Source organism: Falco rusticolus, chromosome 5 (genome assembly GCF_015220075.1).
Source record: "Falco rusticolus isolate bFalRus1 chromosome 5, bFalRus1.pri, whole genome shotgun sequence".
In the NCBI taxonomy this organism is placed as follows: Eukaryota; Metazoa; Chordata; class Aves; order Falconiformes; family Falconidae; genus Falco; species Falco rusticolus.
This window is the reverse complement of record NC_051191.1, coordinates 23,377,799-23,396,718: the sequence shown is the minus strand read 5'-3', so window position 1 is coordinate 23,396,718 and position 18,920 is coordinate 23,377,799. Positions and strand designations below refer to the sequence as shown.

At 48.6% G+C, this 18,920-nt stretch overlaps 2 protein-coding genes across 3 annotated transcripts in view; one reads left to right on the top strand and one right to left on the bottom strand.

The window, feature by feature from the left end:
• MCM10 (minichromosome maintenance 10 replication initiation factor) overlaps nucleotides 1-5,920 on the top strand; it is a 25,928-nt gene extending 20,008 nt beyond the window's left edge. The window contains exons 21-22 of one of the 2 annotated variants that reach the window (XR_005104296.1): nucleotides 1,863-2,006; nucleotides 2,166-5,920. The gene's annotated coding sequence lies outside the window, so the exon portion shown is untranslated. Of the gene's footprint in view, nucleotides 1-1,862 lie in introns of both variants that reach the window. The other variant, XM_037387698.1, reaches the window with a different exon arrangement.
• PHYH (phytanoyl-CoA 2-hydroxylase) lies at nucleotides 5,649-18,920 on the bottom strand. The gene is made up of 9 exons (XM_037387699.1): nucleotides 18,672-18,920; nucleotides 14,899-14,954; nucleotides 14,217-14,327; nucleotides 13,933-14,098; nucleotides 13,160-13,241; nucleotides 11,201-11,382; nucleotides 10,267-10,416; nucleotides 8,812-8,943; nucleotides 5,649-6,667 (listed from the first exon to the last, which is right to left on the bottom strand). Exons 1-9 carry the CDS (start codon nucleotides 18,903-18,905, stop codon nucleotides 6,614-6,616), a joined length of 1,167 nt encoding a protein of 388 aa, XP_037243596.1. The 5' UTR covers nucleotides 18,906-18,920; the 3' UTR covers nucleotides 5,649-6,613.

The following is an 18,920-nucleotide window of genomic DNA, read 5'->3' as shown; positions in this document are numbered from 1 at the left end:
GTTTCTCACCTGGGGTTCACAAAACCAGCATGAAATTCCACATTGATATCAGCCTTCAGCCAGCATGTTGAAAGCTTCAGGCTTTTTCCAGTTCCTCTCTCTCTCTCTGGCCAGCAGAGACAAGATTTCTGCAAAAATTTCTGTCAGAGGTGGGGTAACACTTATCTTCATAAATGCCCCCTGGACTGTGATACGTTAAAAAAGGTATGTGCCTCCTTGGGCAGTACTCTCGGTTCACCCTTGTGTGCAAGAACAGGGTCAAGAAGCCAAGGCCTATTGCTTGAACCCCAGCAGTAAACGGAGTGAGGGAGATTGATATATTAGATTTTACGTGCCTCAGTCTATTTTTGGAGATACTTTCGCTGTGCCAGAGATTGCTGCAGCCCAGGAGAAGCAGGCAGGAGGGGAGCTAACTGCTGGGGCATGCTGCCACGTGAACGCACAGCCCCAGCACTGCCAGAGCTGCCTGTGGGGCCTGCAGTCTGTACCAATACGTTTCCACTGACAAGCAAGAGCTGTGTCAAGAGATCCACAGGAGGCAGCTTAGGCGTGACCTGACAAGCCCAGCTGGGTCTACCTTGTCACTGAATCTGTCCCAATTTTGGGAACATGCTATAAAGGCTGCCGACCTTGCAGTGAAGCCCAGCTGCGTGCCAGGCTGTGTTAGCAAGAGAGCAGCCAGCAGGTTGAGCAACGTGAGTCGTTAAACTGGATTAACATTACAGAAACCTCAGCCACTGCAGTTAGCATCACTGGTGAATCAAGACAGCAGTGGTGCTGGAACTGCTGTGTCCCCTAAATCATTAAGCAAAATCACACTGAAAATATAATGCTGAATGTGCAGTCTCAGAGCCATTATTAAGATCTGCAGAGTAGTAAGCTGATAAATCAGCCCTTTCCCCAGCCAGGAAACATTCTCCTGTCTTCAAGGTTGTTATTCCAGCTACAAAGTTCCATGTGTATATATGAAACGGGCAGGAAGATGCGCAACTTCTCTCGTAATAACCTAGCAAGCTGGACTCACCCAGCCATTTCACATAGTTTTATTTTTCCCAGCCTACTTGCTGCCTGGCCTTTCCCTTCCAAAATTGAGTAAAAGTGGGACAAGAGTGCAGGCAAAGCTTTTTTTCTTTAATTCTCATTTCCCGTGCAAAGCTGTGGTGCAGATCCTGTTTCATTTTGCCCTGAAAACAGTCCAGTGATGCCCACATGGGAGAGCCTCAAGGTGCAGCTGGAGTCCTTCCCTGCTGGCTGAAGAAACAGCCTGGGTAGTTAGTGCTTTTTTCTATTTACATGACTAACAGTGACTCAAAAATGGCAAAATAACCTTTGTTCATGGTTTCTTAGACAAAACCTCAAAACTTGACTTCTAGAATGATGGGCAAATGCAGAGGGAAGGGAAATCCCTAGTGTCTCCGGGGACGTGGCTTTTCCAGGACAATTATCACTATTAACTTCGCACCTTGCTGTTAGATTTCTTCCAGACTTTCCTCCCTGCCCTGGTGTTTGCTAATGCCTTTTGTCGCCTGCCTGACAGCTCTTGGCACAGGCTGCCAGACTTGCTGCTGTATCAACATGTTGCACGGCTTCCTCTCCAGCACAGCTGCTTATATTTTTCTGTTCTGTCTTCATAGACTTAGAGCCAAGAAAGGAGCAGCTCTGGTTTTGGGGTACCCACGCTGCTTCCATGGACAAGGAGCAGGGGAGTACTCAGAGCAAGGAGAGCGGGATATTTTGCATAGGAAAAAATATCTTCAAATAACTTCACTTACGATTCGCAGGATGCTGGGGAACATTGTCAAATTGGAAAAAAAAACCCAACATCTTTGTTGTAACAAGCCATTTCATCTCTCTCCTCCTAGTACCCTGCACTCTTCAGGAGAAACTCCTTCACAAACCTGCAAAGGAGCCAGGAAATCCAGACTGCCCCGTACAACCTCCTCACCCTAGCCACCCAAGAAAAAGATGTCAACCTGGGAAAGTCAAACTCTCAAATAACGCAGCAAGTAAGCTTCCTTGTGTGCTTGCAGTTTGAGGCAAAACGCCAAGTTCAAATGCTGCTTTTCCTTCTGGCTTGTTTCAGAGCTGCAAATTCACAGGTGTAAGAGCAAAGGTCTTGTACAGGCAATTATGAATGTGGATTTTTCTCCGTTACCACCTTTCAGATGGTGAGAGAGGAGGCTGGGGATACCAAATACAGCACTGTTTGCTTTCTTACATCAAGCATCCAAGAAAGATCTCCAGGATCCTCTGTGCCCCGTTTCAGGCTCTGGAAGAAGATCATGACTTGTGCTGTCCAGGTCACAACATGGCTGAAGTGGAGACCACTGTTTCTTTCCACTCACCCCTCTCCTCCCTCTCCACTCCAGCCCCAGCCCCGAAAGGATACAGGAGCAGGGGCTGCACCCAGACATGGGTATAAGCGCTATAGAATGGTGTCCAGCCAAGTGGTTGGCTTTGGCTTTTCCATGATGACTTCGACAATGAGGAGACATTGCTAGGACCCCAGGTCACTGCCCAGCACTTACAAGATGTGCACAACACCAGGGGCAGAGCTCAACCACAGCATGGGCAGCATCAAGATGCCAGTCTCTGGGTGCTGTTTCCTCATCTTCACCTCCCCTGCACAGAAGGGGAGGTGAAGATGACCTCCCTTCTCAAGAAGCTGTGGATCTCACCACCCTGGCTGGGAAAAGGGCAGGAGTGAAGGAACAGGAAGGTTTGGGAAGAAGAGGGCTTGTTGTTCAAGGTTGGGAAGTAGGTGGGAAAAGTTCAAGCACGCTTCTACACACTCCCTTTCTTGTACCCTGCTCATTCACAGCTTCCAGCAGCTGCCTTGATGGCTGTGAGGACATAGCCAACAAGCATGCAGAACCTGCCATGCTCAGTCATGTACCACATCTGTGCTGGCATGGGTGGTTTGCTAAGTTAAATAGCGTCATGGCTCCCATCCTCTGACAGTGTCCGGCTGGGAAAGAAAAAGCCTGGAGGGGAAATCCTGGAGCACGGAGAGAAGGAAAAGTGGAGAAGTGAAGCCAGCTTAGAAATAAGGAGCTGCAGAGGTTGCAAAGGCCTTGTATTCCTCTCAAGTTGGGACATATTTAAAAATTATACCTTCAGCGTACACTGTCCTTAGCAGTGCACTGAGTACTCTCATCTGCCTACATTAACTCTGTGAATGATATCTGAGAGAAGATAAATACAACTCAATCTCTGAGAGAAGAGATTGAATAATGATCCATAACAAACCTGTAGCACAGTTCAGAAGATGATTTTGGACATCCTTGCACATGTCCTCTGTTGTCCCTGTGCCACAGAGCCTCACCACCTTGCGAAGCAGACTTCAGCCCTGCCACGTCACAGTTCAGATGAGCTTGTGCCATCAGTGTGAAGCCAGTTCATCCTCACTTTTACCTCAAGCTCTGTGCTGTGAAGCAGACACTGCTGAAAGGTGGGGTTTGTCTTGCTGGAGCTTGCTATCCTTCATCCTGCCCCTCGGCCTGGACCAGCTTCACAGCCAGCGGGTCGAGGCCCTGGCAGGAGGGAAGGTGGCAGGACAGCCCTTGCTGCAAAGAGCGGGAGTGGGTTGAATGCAGCATATCCTCGTTGCAAAGTGGTGTCAGCTCCCCTTCAGTCTCTTCAGACTCCAAAAAAGACGGAGGCCACAGGCTGAACACAGTCCTCTTGGCAGGGCTTTTCTTTTTTTACACAGGAGATTTTCACAGGATAGAAAAATAATAAATCCCTTTCTGATGGAAATAGCTTGATACTTTGGGATTGCAAAAATCATTGAGGGATGGGCAGTGTGTCTGAGAATAGCACTTGGGTCCCTGCACTTGTTTTTCATAGGGCTGTGGCACGCTGGGCAGGTTTCCTCCTGGGAGGAAAAAGCAGGCGACTTGATGGCTTTTCCTCTCCTCCTCCCCTTCCAGCTGCAGTGGTGGTAGCTCAAAGAGGGAGTTTAGACCTAAAGGCTGATGAGACCTTGCAGCTCTCCTGTGGCTGCAGCTCCCTCTGCAGCCACCCGCCTGACATGCCCGCATCAGCTGCACTACTGCCAGGAAGCCAAACCCTGGGAGACATGGCTGTAGTTTTGGTTTTTATCCAGTAAGCCAAGTGCTGGAGACTGAGGTGAATTTCCACTGGTGGGACATGTGCTTTGGAAACCTGTGACTGCAGAATCTCTGCTGGCTGGGATGGGTGGGAACAGGAACAAGCAAGCACTTACCAGGTAGATCTCTCACACAGGAGGTCATATTCACATGAACTGATGAAGCATCCTTTGGACTCCAGCCCTTGCTCAAATATCCTGGAAGTGCCTGTAGAGCCTTACGCTCCCAGGGACATGGTCCTACACCCATGAGCATGCAGCTTTGCTGAGAAGAAGCCAGGAAGCCCCGCTGCATGTGGCTCTGCCCAGGGTCATTTCAGGGGGCAGGGATCTGACTCCTCGGCATAGCTAGGATGCAGCTGTGCTGGCCCTGCACACAGCTGAGGGCAGCTTGCTTAAGCTTAGTCCTCCCCAGGCTCTGGAGTATCCTCAGCCTGTTGTAGAAAGGAGTGACATCAGTCTCTCCTCAGGTTGGACAACTGCTGTTAGACGATCTGCAAGGTCTTTGATGGATTTGTTCTTCTGAAAGAGGAAATTTAAACCTAAATTCATAGGCCAAGATGCACACATTTTTAAAACAAAGCTAAATTTCTTCCTTTCCTTCTCTCTCTCAGTCAGTAAGAGAAATTCAGAGTCTGGAAATTCTGGGAATTTGTAGCTCTTCTCTGTAGACACAGGTCCCTCTGCAGTCAACTCAGCTACACCAGTAATGCCAGACAATGAAGCATCTCCATGAATCCTGTGTTGTGAACCAGGCAGGATACTGCAAGTCTTCACAAAAATCCCAAGGAAAGCAGCAGCTTGGTTAGGAGCAAGAGCTCAGAAAAGTCAACAGAGGCATGCCCAGCTCACTGGAAATTCACTTGGGCCCATGCAGCAAGCAAAGACCAGGCTGAGAAGGTCCAAGTCTGGAGAGGCATCATGGCACATGTCCCCAAGAGCAGGATCAGTGTCAGGGTTATAGAGAGGGCATGGGAAGAGATGCAGGAACAAGGATTCTCAAAATCACCCACCGACCAAGGCTGGGGATCTGTCCTAAAGTCTCCCCCTTGTCAGACTTATTGGTGGTGTGGTCAAACCAGAAGCTGCCGAGAGGTCTGTCCTCACACCGCACCCCACCACCAAGGATTTAGGACCAACGTAGTAACTGTGCTCAAACCTCACCTTGTTTAAAAAGCATAAAAACAAACAAGAAAACCTATAGACACTGCAGAAAGAGAAAGAAGGGCAAACCCCTCCTCTGCCTTAGGCTGTCATGCATGAAATGACTGTACCAGCTTTGACCTGCAGCCTTTTGTTCCCTGGTGGAGATTTTGGAGGACAGTACTGCACCTGATCTCCTGTCTCAACTGGAGTGACCTCCTGAGCTGCAGGATAGCAGAGCAGGAGCCATGAAAGCCCTCCAGGTGCTGTTTTGGCACCTTCTTTGGGTGGAGTGGGACTGGAGAAGATCGCCGTTTTGCACTGGGGTATTCAACGATGCACTCACTGTCAGAATTTCTGAGTGACAGAAATAATACAACGCAGCCCCCAAATGCAGTTTTGCTCTGATTTAATGTGCATTTTGAAAAATAGACAGCAAAATAACCTTTCAGAAAGCAAGGAAAAACATTGTGAAAGGCAAGAGGATTATTCCAGTGCATGTCACTTCACCCTGCCACCAGTGCATCCTGAGGAGCATCCAACTGTCTCCCTGACCTGGCAGCACCAAAAGGCACATTTTCCCAGACCTGCCAGACTCAAAGGAGGACTGTCTCGTTTCATACAGCCTTGGATGGGTTGTACAAGTCCAATGGGATGATGGTTTGCTGGCCCAGTAGCTCCCAACCCTGTCAGCCACGTATTTCACTTGTGCCAGTGCTGATCGGTAAGATACGATGCCACACCAGGTCATGTTTGAGGAACGCTGCTAGAGGTCACGTTCCAGCCCATTAATCCCATTTTTCTATGTGCGTGGTTGCTGCTTCCCCTTTATCCTGTTCTTTACTTACACCGTTGATTCTTCTGGTACCAATATCTCCATCATCATCAGCTGTACTAATAACTTCCCAGGTGAGCTCATACTGAGGGCTTGTGTGAAACTGATTATTTTGCATAGAAAAGGAAGTTGGAAACATTGGAAGCGTTTGCATAACATCTTATGTTAGTATAGTATCATTTCAAAGGTACGTCATGTGAGAAACTTTTAAAAAACAAGAATGAAAACATTGAGAAAATCAAGGTGTCTTTCAAGACCTTAATTCTTCAATTGTCTAAGATAACCACAGCAAATCTCTCTTTTTCTAGGTTAGGTTTTCTTTGACGTACATCAGCTGTTCAACTTTAGTGCAATTATTTTCTATTAGCATAAAATGATTTTATGATGCAGCATTTGGCTAAGTTACCAATACAGACATCATCAAAGCACACATAACACTGCCTGCCAAGGCAGGGTCTGCACTCTCTGACCAGGTAAGCTTGTTCTCGGGCATGTGATTTCCATCCTGCTCTTCAGAGGTTGTTCTACAGGTTGATTCTTTCCCCTTGCACAAGCCGTGCTCGGAAGTTCCACATATCCTTCAAAACAAAAATAACACAAAGGAAAAGCCTTAAGGGCCAGCAAAACGGTAACCAAGATTCCAATTTACAGAGGTGGAAACAGACACAGCATTCTCAGCTTAGCTGCCTACCCAGAAAAACATACCAAAACATTTGCTGAATATAATTTCAAATACTAAACATCCAGAACAAAAATACAGCCCCAACTAAGGAGGCAGTGCAACCTGCATCCTCAGGAGAGTTTATTCACGGGTGTTACAGGGGTGGCAAGGTGCCCATGGTTCAATTCTGGAAGGAGGCAGAAGAGGAAACATGAGCAGCACAGTGAACATTACCCTTGCAGAAGTCGCCCTTGCCTGCTTGCGCACACAGTGCCTCCCTTGTGCGCCTCTGGGTGATCAACAAAGCTCACCAACTGACTATGCCTTGCATACTGCTGCCCATGAGTAAGCGATACTCCTTGGGCAGCAGAAACCAGCAGGAATAACAGATACAAATGCAAGCCCTTAGCCATAAATCAGATGCTGGGCAGGCATCTCTGCCGGTTATAAATCAGAGAAGACCACTGCTGTTTGCTTCACGGAGGTAAGTCTTGGGCAGGCTCCTACCTCAGTTTCCTCGTGTGAGGATTATTTGGTTCTTATCTTTAGTCTTGTGAAGGTGAAATGTAAGAGCTGGGCACTTTGGGAGAAAGCTCCAGTTCTAGTGAAAAAAAGCTTAAAGCTACATGAAAACACAGGTTCATCAGAGGCTTGTATGGCCACATCCTCATTTCCATTCAGGAGGAGAGAGCCTGATTATGTATCACTTGGTATCTCACTGTGTACCTAAATAACTCCAGGAAAAGTCAAGCAAGCTGTAACTTTGCTGACAACATGGAAGATCAGGCTTGCAAAACACAGCTGGAACCCCCACCACAGCCAGCACACTGTGGGGAAAAAACAAACCAAAACAAAAACCTCAAAAGTGAAAAAGAACATCCTCTCCCACAGAATGCCCTAGATAGTGTAATATCTGTAAAATACGCACATTTTAAAAGAAAATTGCTGCCTATTACATCTAGACTTTACTGCCTTGATACTGGCTGTGCACATGTTTGGGAACTGCTGCAGATTAAGAAATTCAGAACACTGCCACCCCAGTAACAAGGTTTATATTTCTTTCAGTGGCTGAATCCCTGAAGAATTTAGATTTGCTTTCTATTTTACACAGTGGTTTCAGTTATTCAGCAAGAGCCCACTACTCGCCCCCCCCCCCTTTTTTTTTTTTTGAGGCAGATGTATATCGCTGCTGACATACCTGCTGTAGCCTCAAGTCTAGGATTATATTTAACCAAAAAAAGTCAGTCTACTACTGCAGTCAGATGTGACTGCTTGTTTTAAAAGGAAAATTCACCTGCCATTAGGAGGAGAAACTGTAAGAACTGTAGACACAGAAACTGTGGACAAGCACTGAATTTATTGTACCTTCTTATACTTGTGAAATCAGGGCAAGAGATGACCCCATCGTCCTATTCACATTGTGCAGGCCATATATAACCGCAAAGAGCTCTGGTTCAGACACACTCCGCACAACAAACCATGAACCAGGAGATGCAGTGAAGGGCAAAGGTTGCATAGACTTCACTCTATTCCTGCCTTGCCACATTAGCCCTCCCCACTGCTACCCAGCGGGGCGAAGCCTGGCCCCCCTTGAATGGCCTAAGAGGTGCACGTGAGCAGCCTCAGAGCTGAGCCTTCACGGCAGCAGCGTCTGTGTCTCCTCACTTCTGCTACAACATCAGCTGCAGTCACATAATGAAGTGCTGATCCCGTCTCTACCAACTCAGCCAGCACTGGAAGGGATAAGGCATCCTCACAAAACCTGTTTGGACAAGCAGAGCTGGAGGAACTTCTAGAGCTCAAGGGATGTGAAGGGGCTGCCCAGAGAGAAGGGCCACCTCTCCAGCATAGCAAGAAGCAGCCTTAGGAGCAAAAAGGCCCCAAAAAGGCCTGCTGGTCATCCTCTGTACATCAGGTCTTTTATTCTGCCAGGCACCTCTGCTTGGCACAGCTTGATCTGCCAACCTGGGTATAGCAAAAAGCACAAATCTGTCACATGAGAGAGACTTAGGAAAGGGAACTGACCTGGATTGTAACACACAGCATACAGCCAGGTCTTACCCTGAGTTCCATGGAAGCCATGTTGTATTTCTTGTGAACCATTTCTGCCATTTCTTTCTCCAGGTGCTCTTGAGTCGTGTTCTTGACGTCAATGTAGTAGCACTCTGAGCTGGCAAAGTGACAGCTTATGCTCTGCGTGAGGAAATTGGGCAGCACTTACTACCACATTGATTATGAATGAGCTGTGTTAAAAAATCTCGTGCATCCCAGACTGTGGACACCCCACCTGCTCCTTACAGATCATGGCAGCAAATTCCTTCCTCCTTTCCAAGCTCTCCAGCTCTCCTGAGAGCGTCTGTCCCCTTGGAGAAATACTCTCGCTGGCTGATGTGCTTTTCTTCCTTCCCTTCTCTCCCAAACACTTCCCCAGCATGAACTGTACTACTTGATCTCAGAATACCAGCAAATAGAGTGCGAATAGAAAGTCAGGGTTGGAGCAGACCTGTGTGTTCAGTAAGGATTCTTACCTTCTGCACCCAGACAGTCACATCAACCCACTTAATCTGGAATCAGCTCTTGCTTAAGCAGAGTCTAGAGGAAATAAATACAAACGCCCCACTAGAAGAAAGCTGTTCTCTCATTACACTACACGAGCAATGCCAGCTGCAGGCAAGATCATGCCAGATCTCAAAGGGTGCTGGACCATAGCTGGCCAGCTCCAGGATGCTCACTGATTTATCCCAAAGGCAGACAAATGCTGGGATTTGGCACAGTGTGAGGACGCGGGATACAGGACTATCCAGAAAGGAATTCCACACCAGTAACCTGCTACTAGGGCTGACAGAATGGGCCCTATAGTAGTCAGTGGAGGTAAAGCAAAATACAGCAGCCTGAGTTGGCATGCATGAGGGGAAATATCTGCATTGCAACTAGCAGCTACACTAGAGGCTACAGTTCCCTTACATGCCTGGATGAATCCACTTCTGAAAAAGGAACAGGCCTCCAAAAAGGAGGGCACTTTTGCCTGTTTCAGTTAAATAATAGCAACGCAAAACAAACAGACGATGTGTAAACAAATCTTTAATAGAAAAATGGATCACGTTATCATATAAATAACTTAATTTTTGGATGATGAAGACTCCTGCTATCCAGAGACGAGATACCAAGAATGCAGACGGAAGAAAGTTAGTGAAGCTCTTGATATTTGGGACAGCTGAAAGGCAACTATTGGAAAAGCAAGTACAGCCAGCCAGGCTTCACACAGAGATTCGCTATCTAGTTTCTGCTTTTGCTCTGTTTTTCTCCAACAGATTCACAGCATGCTCTTCTCCCAAAAGACAGAGATGTTTAAAAATAAAAAGATTAAAAAGGAGAGTTTAAAAGTGTACTAGGAAGCTAAAAACTCATTTAAAAGTTCATCTGCATATTCATGAGCTTGGGTAGGGGGGAAGATAGTTTGATCAGTTTAAAAAAAATCAAAAATATCAAGAGCTGTATCAAGAGATGGTTTCCTACCTTTCGGAAACCTGATGTCTTGTTTATCCCAGAGCCATGAATGAGCAGGGGATGGAAGAACACTGTGTCTCCCTTCTCCATGACAAGGTGAACCCTGGGACTCTGCTCATCTTCATCAAGCAGTCCATGGAAAAGTTTGTTGGTTTTACCCTAGAAAGAAAGGCTGAGTTGAAACCACTTGGTTAAAATTAGAGCAAGTGCCGATTCTCAGTGCAAGGGACAGCAGGGACAACTACTAATGTGCTTTCCTCCGGGCAGTGTATCTGGTATGCCCAACTAAAAGCCTGCCCACTTGCCTACAAGTCTTCCTACTTCAAGCCTGAGGTACAGCAAAATAATACTTTTTCAATTTTCTGAGGCTGTACTCAGACAATTACTAATATTTCCCAGCTGGAGAGAACAGGGGAGAGCACTGGTGAATCCCACAAGTGTGGCCTGATGCCACCAGTGGTCTCAAGTCCAGCCTTCTGCTCCTAGTATAACCCTCACCAGCACCAGGCCAGGTCAGGAGACATCTGTTCTTAAGAGGACAATACTGCTTGATATCTAATTGCATCCAGCTGTTTACTATCCAATCTCTCCTCTTTGGGACAGCCCACATGCTCACCACGCAGGAACAAATCCATAGGAGAGAAAGAGTCCTCAGATTTGGCAAAGGCAGTGGAAAATGGTTGCATGTGTTTACACTGTTACGCCATGACATGCTGGACAATTTCTAGGTGAAAGTGGGAACAGAGGCAAATCTATCCGGGTTACATGCAGTGAGGCCAACAAAGCAAGTCTCTCCTGAAGCAACAAGTCAGTGCTTGCATAAACAGAAGAACCATGAAAACCTAAGCTCTGACCTGCGCATCACCCCTCCACAGTGAACTCTCCCCAGCCAAAATGTGGTCCCAACACACACGCCCTTCCCAAGCTCCCTGTGACACTCTACCTCCCACTTGGGATAGCCATGAGGCTTCAGGGGCTCCTTGTGCGTCCCTGGCTGCACGACCAGGCACCCATTGTCCTGGTCGGCCCTCTCCATGGCGGTCCAGGAGCACACGATGCGGGCTGCAGGCCGGAAGGGGAAATAGTGCAAGTCCTGATGCATGGGGTGAAGAAAAGTCTGTTTATCTGCAACACAGGTTCAAAACCTTCAACCTCATCGAATGTAACACAGCCTTTTCCTTCCCGTTAAACCACTGCACTCATCCTAACGTGTCCAAAGAAGCTGCTGCTCACCACTGGAGAGACTTTGTGTACCCAGCGTCTGCTCCAGCCCACCACTGCCTTGGAAGCCAGATGGGTTAGCTTACACCCATCCCAAGATGGACCAGGAGCGCAGTGGTGGCTCTTCGGTCAGCAGTGGCACAGGGACACAATGAATGCCAGGAGGCTGCCTGGCTTTGCAGTCCCTCAGAAGACTCTTTTTGCTGGCCTTCACCACCAACCCCCCCCCGCCCAGTTTTCACCATTCACTTTGGCTGCTCTCCAGTTCTGTGAACTTTAACCAGCACAGTCTTGCACAAACCTTTCCCAGTACAAAGACTTTCAAACAGCCGCCTGTACTCACTTGATCTATCACTGTGTTGCAAGCAGAATCAACCCTGTCTGTGCTGCACCAAACACATGTTTATTTAGCCTTCTTTTTAAAAAAATATATATCTCAATTTATGGGCTGCAGCCTCCTTAGACTGGCTACCTAGCAATCTATTAGCCTTCACCCTAGAGGCTCTTTTTCCTTGAAGCCTAACAAAAATTACTGTTCCTGAAGTTTTGTTTGTTACTTCTTTTCCCACTATGAAAATGGAAACATATCATCCACACCAAAACAGCTTTCTATATATTATTTATATATTTATTTTGCCATTGAGTTTGCTCCTCAAATAGATATAGTTAGGATGTTTCCACTTGCCTCATTTGCCATACTATTTAGACTTTGGGCAGCCTGGAAAACTCTCCTGAGAGCTGCACCTCTCCTAAAGTACTCCTCAAAGATACTGAATGGAGACCTTGCAAATACGGAGCAGCTTCCCATTTCTTGTCCTAAATTATGGGTTTGTATTTACTTTAAAAATGTATGGTCTCCTGTTGAATTTCCAAACCAAAATGGCACAGCTTTCTGTGGAGTATCTAAGACGACAAGTGGAGACGACTTGAACAAACTCAGTATTTTAATAACCCAGTGCACTATGTATCTGCTCAGAAGCTGCACACCCAAGAGTAAGAAACATAGCTCAGGTCTCAGCTTTGCTAAACCAAAACAGCTCATGCAGAGTCAAAGCTACTTTGAAAAACTGTAATATGGTTAGTCTGGTTCTCTTCCTCTCTCCCTGCCCATCACCCTTGTATCAATTACGATCTCAAATTCCAACAGCAGGAGACAAAGCCAGGCTTCAAAACCCTTCTTTTGGCACTTATTCAAGTATCTTCATATCAAAGCACTGAGCGCACAACAACTGTCAGTGAGGTCGGGAGCGTATAAACTCCAGGCAAAGGATGATCTCTGTATTTATTGCCTTTTACTGGGGTCCATGGAAGCGCTTGTTTTCAATGCATTCAGCAAGCTGGGCTGAAAAAGCCTGTCATGTTTTAAACCGTGGGCCTCTACGCAGGTGCAGCTGGCTGAGTGGGGAGCTCACTTGCCCACTTTGAACATGTGAGTGGTGCAGCCAAGACAACCACCATCTTTAGCAAACACCCACTGAACGTTGAAAGACAAATGTTAACTCAATAAGCTAAAGTAAAAAGAAAACAAACTATTTCCAAAGTGGCTTTGTACATTTTCAAAGTTATTTAGTTGCAATTTGTCTCATTTTTTTCAAACAGCTTTTCTAAACCACTAAGTTGAATTCTGGCCAGACAGATTGCATACATGCAACAGTTTTCTTCTTATCCAAGTTTTCCTTACCAGAATCTGGAAGTTTATTTATCAGCATGGTGTGCATTGCCATGATGTTTGGCCCTGTGAAGCACTCAACATATCTGAGGATCTATGTGGAAGAAAACAGAAAAAAACCAACTATTAGGAACAGGAAAGACAAGATGAAAGATTGCTGAGGAAGCACTGGGACCTGGATGTTTGGCTGAGGACTAGGGCACAGGCAGAGGAGGCCAGGACAGGAGGCAGGAGCTGGCGTGACACACAAACGGGCATGCAGGGGGCCAAGGTGGAAGATGGTGCAGCAGGCTGCTGGGTGGGCTTGGAAAGATGGGGAGGGCCATACCTCCATGAAGCTGTGGCTGTCTGCCACAACATGAACATTGGCTACAAAGCTGGATCCGCCCAGAGGACAGATGCTTTGCCTGGATAAAAGACATTCAGAAAATGCTGCTGATCTATCCTACTAGCCTGGCACAGTTTGGGCTAGTCACATTCCTGACTGGTTCTGCACCACAGGACCAGAGAGGCGCTCCTTTAAGTCTTCTTCCCTGACCACCACCCATCCCATGTTCGTGCAGAACACTCTTAAAAGATGGCTTGATATTCCTTCCTCACATAGGTACTTATGGGAGTGACATACAGGGGTTCTAAAGCATAAAGGATATAGCTTTAGTGGAACCAAAAAAAAGCTTTACAGAGGCAACAAAACACAGATACATTCATATAGGCTGTTCCACCACCATCTCCCTTTTGAGTGTTGGGTTTTTTTTTGGTTTGGGTTTGTTGGTTTTTTTTTTTACCTCTGGCAGAGTACAGTATCTGAACAACTCTTCATCTTCCTGGAAGTCCTGCACTTTATTAACTACTTTTTCAGACTGACCATACTGGGATCTCAGGGACTCATCTTTCATAATCATAGCTCCTGGTAGATGCACTTCTTTTTTACAGATCCTCACAAACTCCTTCCTGCAAAGCAGAGGGAACATCTGTGTTGGGAGAATTCAGCTTCATCCAGCTTCCCAGAGCTCCCTTGGAATACTGCTGCACATAGGATCTCCCATCACCTTAGGCAAGCACCCTGTACCTGAAGCGCTCAATGTCTTCATCAGAAACAAGCTTCTTAATGAGCAGATAGCCGTTGTCTTCGTAGAACTGCCTTTGCTCTGTGGTGAGGACATCGTTGTCCAGGGTGTAGCTGGGACACAGAGGAGAAACACGTTAGTAGGGCCAGGCAGAGCAACAGGAGCAGTGTTGGCAAGACTGGCAGGAAGATGGTGACACGCGGGAGATCAGCAGCAGCTGGGGAGAATCAGTGAGAAACCTGCCCCACCTCCATGCCCACCCCAGCTCTGCAGGTGTGCAGTGTTTCTCATGCCCCAGCAGAGCTGGCACAGCGTGTCCATGGCTTTGCAGCATCTCTGCCCACAGCCACCCACTACTTCTGCGACAGAATTCCAGGAGTCCCCCTCATGCCTTCCCAAAGTGGAGAAGTGAGCAGGAAAGCTGGGATCTGTCCTCAGCAGCCTTACTCTCAACACAGATGCTGAAGCACATGAGAATAGCCTCTGCAGTCAGATAATCCACTCAGACATTTTCCAGATATGTTGTTAAGCTTTTTTATGAAACTACAGTTAAACAAAGGAAAAGATACCCTTGAAAAGTGAAAGGCGACACAATGTTGAGTGATCAACACGTGTTAGGGTGGAAAAATGCATTTAGTCCTGCGGGTTATTTTTTTTATGTCTACAAAGGAAGATGCAGCTTACCAAAACCTCCCTGGCTGAGGAACAGCGCTAACTTGGGCTGAAGTAGGAAAGCTTGCCTGGGATGGAAATTAAGAAGTATACACTCAAGCACAATAGATTATAAGAACATCTGTACACACACATCCTGAATCCTACAATGCAGTTCATCTTAAAGATAAATGCCGTGCTGGACATTCAACTCGTGTTCTTGTTTATTTTGCTTCTAAAAATATCTTTTCCAGCTTCGGAGTAGCACATCTGGCAGACAAGTATAAAACAACAGCACAGTACAGCCTTGCCAACGCATGTAGCAAAGCCAGTACAAAACGCCTGAGACCCCAGAGCAGCCCACACGCCTCCATCCACCTCCCAGGACATCAAGACTCCCAGTGAGACGCTCAGTCGTGTCTGCTTGCTCGGTTTCCCTCCCTGCGCTCGAGAGGGCACCAGACCTACCCAAAACCTGCACGGCCTCCGGGGAGTGCTGCTCCACCCCTCCCCTCCTACACCCCAAATTCAGAGCCAGCAGTCATAGGGGGTGAATCTGCGACTTCACGCTCCCATGAGGTGCAAACCCTCGCCCTCGCTCCAGGTACCACTGAGATTTGGTCCCTCCCAAACCTGACAGGGACCAAATCTCCTCTCAGGGAGGAGAGCACGGGGCTCGTCCCCCACCTCAAAATGCACTTCAGCAGGGTTAAATAAATGCAGTTGTGTCCTCCTGTGCAGAGAGAGGCATTCTTGTGAGGGAGCAATTAAATCCCACTTGCTAATGAAGCCTCACAAGAGCTTTGTGCATGGTAGGGAAGTGTCACCTGGGGCAAGGCCAAAAAAAGAACATTTTCATGCAGAGCTCTGGGTCTGCACATGCCTGTTTGGAGACCCCTGTGTTTCGGGGTTTTAAAAGACTCCTCTACTGCCCATCACTACCTCCTAAATGTGCCATAAAAGCATGCACCCTTCTGGAGTAAGGAACAGGTTTAACCACAATTGTGTCTATGGACCCTACACCGGGAAGCTTAAACATTAGCTGGTCAAGAGTCATATATGGTAGGAGAAGAAACATCAAACACGCAAAAATGATGAGCCAGAAGGAGGAAAAGGTGCTGAGAATCTGATGAAGTGAGACGGAATGAATGGGGAGACCAGGTAGAAACCATCCCAGCAGAGCCCAGAGCAAGGTATTCCCCAACTGAGGGCACTGCTGCGCCACACGCCACATTTCAGGTCCGATTTCAGGACTCAAAATGGGACTCCTGGCCACTCAGGCTCCTAAATGTCCACAGGCACTTGGACTAATGGAGACACAGGCAGTGGCTGAAGCCCAGCTGCGATGCCCTCCCCAACACTCCTCCACCTCCCACAAGCAGGGAACAGCAGGCAAGTCCTCCAGGCCCTGGGCTCCATTTGAGCACCTTCCTCCTGGTTTTTGCAGTGCCTCTTCCTCTCACTGGTTTTGCTCTTGCCACCTTGCAATGCTCAAAGGACAAGCGCGGGTTGCTTGGACAACCAAAAACAAGAGGCACGCAGGCTGGGAAGGAGATGCCACCTCCAGCAGCTCCTTTTGGTGAGGACATTTAGTATTTAAACTTTTCCCTCCCGCTCAGACGCCCCTTTTGGGATTAAGGTATTCACAGACATGCCAGCCAGCTGCGCAGGCAATATAACACTTGGGTGGACTCAGAAGCAAGTAAACACTTCTGGACAGACCAAACCACAGGCAAAGCACGTTCAAGATCCCCAGAAGCTTTCCTAAAGCATCTCCTTGCGGAGTCTCAAGGGATGGTGCAAATTCCTGCGTATCTAAGACAAGCACAGTAAACGTGTGTCATTCTCTTGGAAGCCATCTCACGAACAGCTGGTGAGGTGGTCCTGGCCTGACAGCCCCCTCTCTGCCAGCAGCAGAGCAGGGTTTGACCTGAAGAACCCAAACACCCAAATCACTCAAGAGGTGCAGTTGATTTCTGAACCTCCCCTACCTGTTTGCATTTTGAGGAAACCTTCACTTCTGCAGTCAGTGTGCTGGGTTTTGCCCCGTGGCCCAGAGGCAGCACGCGAGCTGACTTCACAGCTGTAGGAATGAAGGTTTTCCACAAGCACCAGTGAAAGCGGCTTTTTCTCACCTGCCTTCCTGTAAGGAGGTAAGTGCTGGTGTTACCAGCTCAGCACTCCCCTCTGGCTCCTACATCAAGCTCCTAAGAAAAATCTGCTGCATTTCACCTTCTGATGCTGCCTCTCCTTCCTGGGACCACACAAGGCAGCTCTGTGAAGGCGGAGTTTTTCCGCTGTTACGCAGAGATAACTCATCTTCCAGTACACCAACACCACCAACACACACCAGCCCCTGACATACCAATCCCTAACAGCAACCGCAGGAGGAAACAAGATGGTCTTAAACGCTCTATTACACAGGTTTGATTTTAAACAAGGAAGGTCAGGATGCTGTCTTTTCCAGGCTGGGAAGGTGGGAGCCTGGGGTGGGCCGGCAGAAGGCAGCTAACCCCTGCTGCAGGGCTCACTGAGCGCAGGGGTGGGCGCACACAGCTGCACTCCGCCAGGGCAGGGCAGAGACCCCGTGCTTTTCACTTTTTGTTTCTCCAGGGGTGACCAGTGTTGCTGTCAAGATACTTCTTTTGTAAAAGAAGAGGCATTTTTCTGGGAGTAAAAGTGACTGTCCTACCAAAGCCAGAGATTAAAACAAAACCAGTGCACTGATGTAACGTGGATCAAATAAATGTATTCTGATTAGATTCCATCATTTACTTTATCCACACGCTCCACACTTGCTCCAGCCCAGCTTAGACATATTTTTGTCCTTTGCATCAGGACCATTGCAGCTGGATTTAAAAACAAAACAGCTTGTGCACCACCTCTCCTTCCTTACTCTGTCTTTACAACTGGGGTAATTCTCCTAGCGTTTATTTCCTATTTTGTGTTTCTACTTGCACCTTTGTCTTACGGCAGTCTGAGTCAACTGCTATCCGTCTTCAAATTTTTAATATATTTGAAGACCCCTACATCCCGTTTGATCAAGTTTTCTTTGCCAGTTTATTATAATTCAGAGGTAACTTGTCAGCATTCAGCTCTCACTGAGAATCAGCAGTTTTAAATTTTTTTTTGAAAAAGCAAGATTTATGGCAGCAGCTTTAAAAATACTATCTGCAAGCAGGCTTCATTTAACTTTTGGAAACACAGAACAGACCAACGTGAGAACGGCTTTCCGGCCTGGTTTCGTTTCTCTGGCAGCCTCCAGCGTTTCCACCTCGCAAACCAAACCTTGATGTGTTGCCTGCTGCTGGTCTACCAGTCCAGTCTGAGCCTGGCATTTACCTCCCCGAACCCCTCCAGTCCCCGAGAGGCCGCTTCGCTGCCGGCAGCCCCCCTGCCCAGTGCGGCGGAGAGGTGCCGGGGGGGCGGCGCGGCAGCTGCGTGTCCCGGCAGCTGAGGGGCGGCAGGGCTGGAGCGCAGGGACGCGGCCCCGGGCGGCGCTGGCCCCAAAACCCCAGCCGGGGCAGCCGGGGGAAGCACTGCCCTGGGCCCCCCCGGCTCGCTGGGGGGCTGCACGGCGCACGGCCCCGCTGCACGTCACCACCCCGTACCCAGGGCACGGCGCAGGGACGCTGCCCGGTGCCCTTCCCGGCAGGGTGCCCTCGTAGGGCAAACCGCCGGCGGCGCCCACAGCCACGCGGGAGCGGGGAGCGAGGGGCAGATCTCGCTGCGGCGGGGGAAGCCGAGCCCCGAGCCCGGGGGGTCCCCCCGCCCCCCTCGCCCCGCCCCCACATCGCAAAGGATACAGGAGCCGGGGCTGCGGCCAGCCGCGGGGAGAGGTGCCGGAGGATGATGTCCAGCCGAGCCGCCGGCCCAGGCCGCTTCCCCAGCTGCTCCATCACGCCCGGGCGGCCGGAACGCTCCGTCCCCGGCCCGGCGGTACGAACGGCCGGGGAGCAGCAGCGCCCCGCCGGCCTCCGCAGCCTCTGCCTTGGCCGCACATGCGCCAGCAGCCGTGCGTGCTCAGAGCAGCCGCGCATGCCCAGAACGGCCGG